At 40.1% G+C, this 9,194-nt stretch overlaps 1 protein-coding gene across 1 annotated transcript in view; it reads left to right on the top strand.

Moving 5' to 3' along the window:
* ARHGEF28 (Rho guanine nucleotide exchange factor (GEF) 28) overlaps window positions 1-9,194 on the top strand; it is a 109,160-nt gene that overhangs the window by 3,845 nt on the left and 96,121 nt on the right. Inside the window, exons 2-3 of the mRNA XM_010006381.1 lie at window positions 2,718-2,865; window positions 4,667-4,960. Coding sequence (XP_010004683.1) covers window positions 2,718-2,865; window positions 4,667-4,960 — 442 coding nt within the window. The remainder of the gene's footprint in view (window positions 1-2,717; window positions 2,866-4,666; window positions 4,961-9,194) is intronic.

Genomic DNA, 9,194 nt, shown 5'->3' with positions numbered 1-9,194 from the left:
TGTATATAGTACCTCCAAAGCATGGTAGGTATGCCTTCCCAAACACAGGCTAAGAGGCTCTACCACGTGTAGATCTGGAGCCAAGGTGAGGGCTGTATCTCAGAGAGGAGGATGAGGTGGTGTGGTAGAAGAGGAATTTTCCTGTGAGAGGGCAGACAGCAGTGCAGCTGGTTTGGGGCATGGCTGCATGGGACAAGTGTTCTGCAAAGCAGTGGAGGGACAGGAAGGGATGAAAGTTTAGGGGTGAACGAGAAGGGGAGATTACATACCTGCACTAAGGGTATTTTGGAGAGGAGTAGGCTAGAAGGAAAAAGATACTTTGAAGCTACAGCAAAAGGCATTTGTGGTGGCCTGAGCAGCAAATTGGTGCATGTTTTAGGAGTGACAGCAAGGAAGAAGATGGTGGAATTCAACAACATGAAATGAGAACATCTGAAGATGGGATGGACATGGTGGCAAATGGGAAATGCTAGTGATGATGATAGGAACTTGTTCTTCATGAAATAACTGTGATGCCAGTTGTGGTAACCATCCAGCATCAAAAGAAAGTGCAGCTTGATATTCCCTTATGAAACTCTGGTATCTTGGATTTCTCTCTAGTAGTATGGGTTTAACCCTCTTTATTGATCATATGGGGTTTTCCAAGTGAATCATTTAATTGTTTGGCTAGATAAAAGCTAGCTGACAGTTTGTCTTCCTACTGTGAAATCTTTGCTTAAATAACTAGTAATTTCTTCTTCTGAAAGGAGTGGGTTATGGCAAGCCTGTTTTTCATTATAGAATGAAGCTTGTATGGAGCTTTCCACTCCATCGTTCCCTCCTCTTGCTCTTTTCCTTCACCTGTTATAAGACAAGGAGTTCTGAAATTCTTCCTCATGCCTGTATATCATGCAGTGTGATCAGTTTAAGATGTTCCTCTGTCCCTGCTGACTCTAAATTTAAAAGGGAGAAGTATAAGCTGAGCTTGATTTTTTTTTTTTTTTTTCCTAGAGTAGGTTTATGAAATGAGAAATATTGCCACAAAATATCCCCTTTGTTACACAGAGTTAGTGCAAAGAAGACATGCAAGCTGATTGGCTGTGTAGTCCCTCAGTCTTAAGGGTCCAGAGAGTATAGAGGTGGTATGGGAGTTGTGGCCATAAACATCCATGTGGAAGAAATTCTACTATGCTCCTGTGCACCAGGCTAAACACCCACTGGGGCAGTCTGTGGAGTGTCTTCAGGGACTTAACCTGCTTTTATCTTCCTAAAATAGACATCCTTAGTATTACTCAACAAACAAAAAGGGCTATTCAAAGCAAAGATTTTAAAAAAGGGATGATAAACCAATACTAACATTAACAGTAGTAATTATTATTATTACTACTACTATGATGATGATGATGGTGATTATTGGTATAGTCATTCAAAACCCAAAGAGAATAAGAGAAAACATGTAGCAGTTGTAGTAACACTTCAGGCTCCTAAAAAGGGGTATGTTGCCAGTTTCTGTGAATGACAAGCATGTCTGCTTCTAATATTGGGCTCCTAACGTTGTTTGCATCTATCCTCACAGAAACAATCCTATCTAAATATTTTGTGCCTCAAACTAGCCTTTTCCCCTTCAGCTCTGGTTCAGTAGACCTGCCTGTATTTCAGAGGAAAACCAATGGAGGATTCACATTGTTTAAATTGACAAGAAAGATGTCCTTGGGGAAGACAGGTGAAGGTGTGATGTGGGGGCTGGCACATGTCTCACTGCAGTAAAATGTATGTTTGATATTTACTGAAGAGGGGAAGGAGCTGAATGCTTGTCAGGGCAGTCAGAGGCATAACTGCTGTTTTCAACCATGGAAATTTCTGTGTTACGATGTCATGCTATGGTGCAGGTTTTTACCAGATTGTTTGTGGAGCTGGTGGAGTCAGAGCTCTGGTGACTGTTTTGAATAGAGGCAGGGCAAGCATCTTTTGGAAGTGTGAATGGCTGAGATGTTCTGGTGTTTTCCAGAAAACACCACTTCTGCCTGTTGCTGGGGCAGTTCTGTCTTATTTAGAACAACTGTGGCAGCCAGGGATGGGCGTGGAGCACAATGTCCTCCTGTTCGAGGAAATGCAACTTCGTCTGAATTTCCTCACTCAGACATGTCAAATGTGTGTTATTGTTTGCTCTCCTCAGATCCTTTTCCTGTTCTTTTTTGAAGCTATTGTATGACAGATTTTTCTTGGCTGGTTGCTTTCTATTTACTATAAAGAAACTCTTGAGCAGGTATCTGGAAGCACTATGCGCTCTTCGTAACCAGAATAATCAGTTGTAGAATTGCATCAGTGCTTTTGTTTTCTAAACTGAGTCTAAGATAATTCCCAGCACTTTTGCATTTTTATTTTTTTTTAACACAAAGCCTGCTTTTGTAAATAACAAATGACTTAGGTTCCCTGGCTTGCTTATTCTGATACTTTTAAAATAAGTTAGTTATATTTGGTGTGGGTCAGGATGAAAGGAATTAGTTGAAAGACATTGTTTAAAAGGCAGTTTTTAAAATTACCTCTACTTGTGCAGGCATAAACCCAGTGTTACATTCCAAGAGGAAGCAGAAAACTGCAGATTGGTCATTGAATCACAGCATCTGTGTAATAGGGTTGAAAAGGTTTTAATAAACCTTTAATAAAGTATGTGTCAATGGGTTTGTTGGATGTGTGAAATTTACCCGATGTTTCTGAAAAACACTTTTGTCTTTCAGGGACAGGTGGCTATACATGCAAAATTTGACAAAGACATTTACCTCCCAGAGGATGCTGAGTTCTACTTTGTTTATGATGGGTCCCTGAACAGGCACATAATGTTTGCTGAGCGAGTTAGTGACAACACTCTTCGGTCCATTGTTCCAGGTGAGTGTTAACTGCTGTTTACATTTTTCATCTCTCTCATCTCTTTCCTGTACCCCACCCCCATCTCAAAGCTTGGCACAACTGGACAGTTTGGAGTAGCTCTATTTTATGGGTCTGTAATGGAGGAAATGCAGGAATTGAATGACAGCCTTTAGGATCCAGGCTGAGTTTAACTGACCATAAGTGATCCTGCCTTTCATAGCAATCCATACCACCACAATATCAGGCATAGACAGTGTTCCTGGGCTTGCACAGTTGAGTGTGCATTTACCTGCAGTCTTCGGGGATAAAATAATTTTTGACATTAAGTAATTCTGTGCCACAACTCTTCATCTACAGGCATCCTAACACCTGCAAAAGTAATGTTTTTGTCTGAGCCTTGCCTATGTGCAGCCATCAGCCTGGCTTGCAAGGCACTCATGATGGAAGTGCATGATTCTCAGAGCTGCTGGAGCTGTACACAGTGCAGAGGTGTCACTCAAACTGTTCTGGGGATATCTCACTGCAAAAAGGGCAGCTCTTTGCCTTGGTGCTGTCCCCGTCATGGATGTAACATAAACCCTGGTTGTCATCTTTATTGTGTGCTTTGTGACCTTTTAATTTGTGTGAGTGGGTGGCTACAGACATGATGTACCTGTGCAATAGCATCTGCTTGCTATTTGTTCTTTTTCCTAAAGGGGATTTAGATTCTGAAAATAACAACTGAGTAACTATCATCACAAGGGTACTCCTTTGATCCTGTAAGTTGTAAATTATTGTCATGGATTACAGTTGGAGAAAATGCAATGCAAGGACTTTTTCAGGGTGGCAGAGTTTTTTAAGAGGCCTGAAATGACACTGTTAAATGATTGTTTCTGGGCTAGGAATTAAAACAGGAGGCTACAGACGACACTTAATCCTCTGCCTGCTTCCAACAGAAGCCACAAACAGATGAAAATAAATTGTGAGGTTAAAATATAACCCTGCTGATGTTGGTGTTGTTTTGTAGTGGCCAAATTAAACATAAGGGAATGCAGAGCACTTTAAAAACAACTGCAGATGTGGTAAGTACATGCTTCCTTCTGCAGTTACTGGATTGCCTATGTACTTGTAGTTATTCAGGGATATTTTGAAAACTTTATGTATGTACCCACAGCTTGTCATGGCTAGCTTGCCAGTGAGAGGTACAGCTTGTAACTCTCTTAGATGTATGGAATCCATCCTTAATTAGGTGGCAAAGGAGGAGTGCCCAAGGTGCTTAAGAAGTTTGCAAGACAATCTCCCATGGACTTTCGGGGGGTTGCAGTTGTAAGTTAGAGTTCCTACCAACTTTAATCAAGTCTGCCAAAAGCATGAAGCCTGTGTTAAGAGCTTCTGGGTTTTGGCTTACATGGAGTCACTGAGTAGTTGCAAAATGGGTGTTAATAAAATGGATGTACTACTCAGAGTTTGTGTTCCAACACTATTTTCATGAATGCCTCACTTTTCTTAATTTTCATCCAATAAATTTCAGGCTTTTGATTTGTGAAATTTCATCCTGATGTGGCTACCTGTTCTTTCCATTGTGTTTAATGAACCCAAAAAAACTGGCTCTTGAATTAATTATGTCAGTATAATTGGGAGGACTGACAGTTCACAGTCGAGTTGAATTGAAGTTCATCACCAGAAGTGGTTGGTGGATGCACTATGATAGATGTAATTAGAGAGAAGAATAATTCTGAGTGAGTAGTCACAGCTTTTAGAGATGTGGGGGAATGAGGAAAAACTACTGTATTTTCTCAACATAGATAATGATATTGATTAATTTACATTATCATTACAGGCCATGGATGCCAAGAGGCAATTTCTGTCTCTGTGTTAATGTACACAAGGGGATACTCACCTGTGGTTCTTGGCAGCTGTCCCGTCACTTACAGAGAGAATCTGTCTTGCAAGTTGTCTCGCTTTCTGGTCAATCATGCAGAATGTGTCACTACTGCTGGTCACAAGATGTTACTGGACACATTTGGCCTGAGGATAAAAGATCTGCAATCCTTAGATAACAATTTGGTGATGGCTGTTGCTCATGAAGAATTGCCATCAACCTGGAACATCATTGGAGGTGGCTTAGAAGGTGGTAAGGTTTGATCTTAAGTTGGAAAGCTTTTAACAGTCCTTTGGTGCACAGTTCACAGCAGAGTATCCCACTGTTTCATCCCATGTTCTCAACCCTTGTGCTTGGTTTTGTGGTTAAGATGAAAAATTGTTCAAGTATAAGAGGGATAATCAGATATTTGGTTTGTGCCCAAAGGTTTAAAAACAGATAATAAAGGTTTTTGTGACTCTTTTCTCTCCAGAAGCTTTTTCTGCCTTGTCTCACTGTGAATTCAGTTCTTTATTTATAAATAGACTGCCTTCGCAAGATTAAAGAGTTATTAAAAAAACCAAAATTGTAGCAGTGTAGAAGTATTGTGGCCATGATTCCAACCAAGTGAGGTATTTTAATTACACAGACAAAAAGGAGATGGTCATAAAACTGAAGAATGGCATTCTGGTGTACATATAAATTACATAAGCATATTTTTAATCATGGTTCTGATAGTGCTTATGCTTTTGTTATGACCATGATCATTCTTTGGTGAGAATATAATTAAAGAAATCTTGTGCCTTTTTAAAAATTATTATTTTAGAGGAAATGGGACAAAAATATACATGAAACTTTACATTAGGGTATGCTATTGAAAACTTTGGTAACAAAATCAGGTGAAATTTTCCTGGTTTCAGGTTTCATTGCAAACATTAAACTCTAGTTAGGTTTTCCTGAAGAGTGTAATTTTTTTTGCAGACCCAGCTGATGTATAGCTGAGATTGAGAGCAGAGTCAAACTCAACAGCTTCACATGTTTTTAATTGAAAATTTGGTACTTTTGGCTGTTTTCCTTTTAGTACTTTAAATTGCTAAAAATTGGAGTTTCCGTATGAGCCAAACTGGAATAGAGACTGATGTGACCTTTTTGAGAAGTAAGAACACAGCACTTAGCCCAGTTCTTTGGGTGAGGACTTTTTTCCAATCTTAAATCTTTGTAATTCTTAATGACAGCTTGAAATCTGCTACTGCCTTCCTCAGAAGGATGGTTTTTGTCTGTTGTAAACAGCTCTTTCAAGACATGTAAAAACAAATACCAAGTCTCATTCAAACATTGGCTAGTCAGGAAAGAAAAAGCCTCACAAAACAACAGTTACTTGTTTAATTTTGGTGTGTAGTAAATATTTGTTCACATTACTCAACTTCTGGAATGGCTGTTGGATCTTAGCAATTGAAGATCTTGATTCAAAGCCTGAAGAAATCAGCTGCAATTTTGCTCACAGATTTGGCTAAGATTTTCATCAAAACCGTTTGAAGACTAACCCAGAAGCACCAGCAGTGTACCAGTGGTGCTGAGAGATGCTTGAGCAAAGCCAGCTGGGTACCTGCTTGTTTGAAACGTGGGAGAATTTATGCTGGGTGTTTTGTGGGTCAGGAGAGTTGGAGATCAGCTCAGCTGGTACCAGACTAAGGCAGGGCAGCTGATATCTAAATAGCAAAATTATTTAAGGTTTAGTTATGGTAGTTGTTAATTTTCAGCTTACTGCAACATTTATGTGGAAAAGAGTGTGTTGCCCTCATGAGACTTTTATAGGACTTGTACTTTTTTTTTCTGTGTCTTTTTCTTACTTTTTTCAGTGTTCAGATTTAGCTAGTAAACATAAACAAAATTTGAATACAGCAGAAAAGAAGTGTGTGCTCCAGTCACTATGCATTCTCTGAACTTCTGCCATGTTAGATGAGCATGTGTTGAGCATGCTGCTTTAGGGGTTGCCTCATGGGCACTGTTGCACTGAAGAGGTGACATTTCCCTTTATAGCTCAGTCATTGCTCTTAAATGAAGCTGGGGTCTTTCCTCTTGTTTCTAAATTAAAAAAAAACCAAAACAACAGACCTGGTTGAAATCCCTGGGGCCTGGTATGCACAGCAAGGAATTCTCAGTACAGTCCTGCCTGGGCAGTGCTTACCAGCCACCCTTCTTGAGTGGAGGGTTCCCGAAAGCTTTCTGTGACTGCTTCTCCTTCAGCCCAAGCAAGGTCAGTCACTCCCTTCTTCTCTTAGATGTCCATGCTGGGGCTGGGCCTCACATAATTTTTGGTATCCTCTAAGCAGTTTGTATAATTTTTCTTAGGCTCCAGTATCCTTTCTTTCTCCTTTCTGAGAGTATAGTTTTGATTGTTCTTACATCCATACTGTCCTTTCACCTGACTCTGAGAAGCACTGACTCATACTGCTTCCCTGTGCCTTCCCAATCACTGTTTTTTTGTCCCCAAAGCCAAGAGGACAAGCACAGACAAGGGTTTCATGTGCTGTGTGTGCAGGGAAGGGGGAGAGAGGGAGGGGGGAAAAGAGGGATGAAGGGAGAAGGGGATGGACTGGAGTAGGAGGACTTCAGATCTCAGCACAGGTGAGAAGTTGAAGAGATGGTTCTTAATCTTCCACCATGAGGATGAGCTGGTGGTTCCAGCATTCTGTTTTCTTCCCCATGCACCAAAAGATCAAAATGGATGAGAAACAGAATATATGAAGATTTAGAAAGAGGATGGGACCTTTGCCTACCTGCAGTCTGTGCAACTCCTTGCCCCAAAGTTGTGACGGTATCCAGACACTTAACAGTGTCAGAATGTTCTTTTTGGTATTGGTGTTGTGAAGGATGTGGGTGCTATCCATCCATCACTAGTTGGGACCTCATACTTCTGAGACTCTGTCAGTTTTCAGAGCTGCTGAGCTGGTTTTATTGGGCAAAAAAATACTTTTGAGTGACACATCATTGGAGAAAATTATCGCACCATCTGGTGGTTTTGGACCTCATTAATTTTGTGAGGATTTAAAAATGTGGGTTGATGGGAAGACAGAAGGATAATTTATTCATAGGAGTTTTGGTATTCAGAAGTGTTTGTATTCCCTTTATAAGGTATTAAAAGAATTCAATAAAGAGAGAGCCTGGATTGTCTAGGGAGCATTGCATATAATTCAGGAATTTAATACAAGTTGCACAGGTCAGAACTTGCTAGCCACATTATTTAGAGTTCAAAAAAAGAAACAAGACAGCACAAACCTTTTAGTAATCTTAACTTCTAGTCAGTGTCTGTGTAACAACTATGTCAGGAGCTGCTCACAAACTGGTCAGATATTGGAATTTCCTGGCCCACAAGCACTTTACTGCTGGAGGAAACTAGGAATCCAACAGAGTTGCTATGCTTAGATGTTTATTTGTTGGTGGGTTTGAAGAAAGAGGATAAAGAGGTAGAGAGGAGAGCAAGAGACAAGCTTATTTTCTTGTTGATTGCACCCTCATAAAATATATTTTCCTACAGAAAACTGTATTATTCAATTTATGTAGGTAATAGGTATTAAGTACTAAGATGGGACACTTTTTTTAAATTATTAAAAAAAACCCCACAACAATCTTCCCACAGTTTTTCAGTTTATTAAAAGAAAAGAAGGCAGAAGGATGGAGTGGTTTAATCTGGATGAGAAAAATGCTTCTAAGTAGCCTTTTCCCTCCTGGTACCATCAGGTTAGGGCAATCTTTTAGGACTGCCAGCCTGCAAGAAATACCAGGTTTGGTCCATTCAGCATCTTCACTGCAACTTTTTTGCCCTTGATACACTCAGGCTTTTATGTCCTCTGGCTGTTGGAGAGCTAGCAGGAGCACAAGAGTGTGGACCTTGCAAGGAGTTAACCTTGCATACAGGAGGCTGAGGGTGTCTCAGTTTCTGGTGGTTTTAAGGGCATTGCTGGGAGGCTGAGTTCAGGTTGTCTGGGTGACTTAACTGTGCTGGTAATCAAACAAGAACAGTTGCTACTGGCTTTGCCTCTACAGTAATCCTCAGAACTAATTTTCAAGAGGAAGAATGAGCTTTTAAGGCTGTAAGTAGAAGCAACAAAATTACAGACTGAATTATGAAAATTAATTGTGGATGATAGGGAAGGAAACAGTGTTTATCCTTATTTAATTCCCTCTCATGAAGAAGGAGGATTTTGTATTTCATAAATGCTTCTGAATTGTTTTCTAGAAGTAGGTCTTGTGGAGTGAGCTGAAGTACCCAACCTCACTGCTTTATAGTCTGCCTTTGGGGAATGCTCTTCCATTTTCTGTGGCATTATTTACTTTATTGCCCTCCTTGTGCCCTTTTCTTTCTAAATTGTGTTATTATTTTCACATGGGGTTAAATACATTCCTAAGCTGCACCAGTTCAAACCTGGCTGGTGCATGTTGTGTTTTTGATCTTAGTTAAAGACAATTCTGTCTGTGCCTTCAGTTTGTATATATATATATATAT

This window comes from Chaetura pelagica, unplaced genomic scaffold, assembly GCF_000747805.2.
Source record: "Chaetura pelagica isolate M959 unplaced genomic scaffold, ChaPel_1.0 scaffold559, whole genome shotgun sequence".
Taxonomy (NCBI): Eukaryota; Metazoa; Chordata; class Aves; order Apodiformes; family Apodidae; genus Chaetura; species Chaetura pelagica.
Note: the sequence above shows the minus strand (reverse complement) of the source record. Positions and strands in the feature narration are given on the sequence as shown.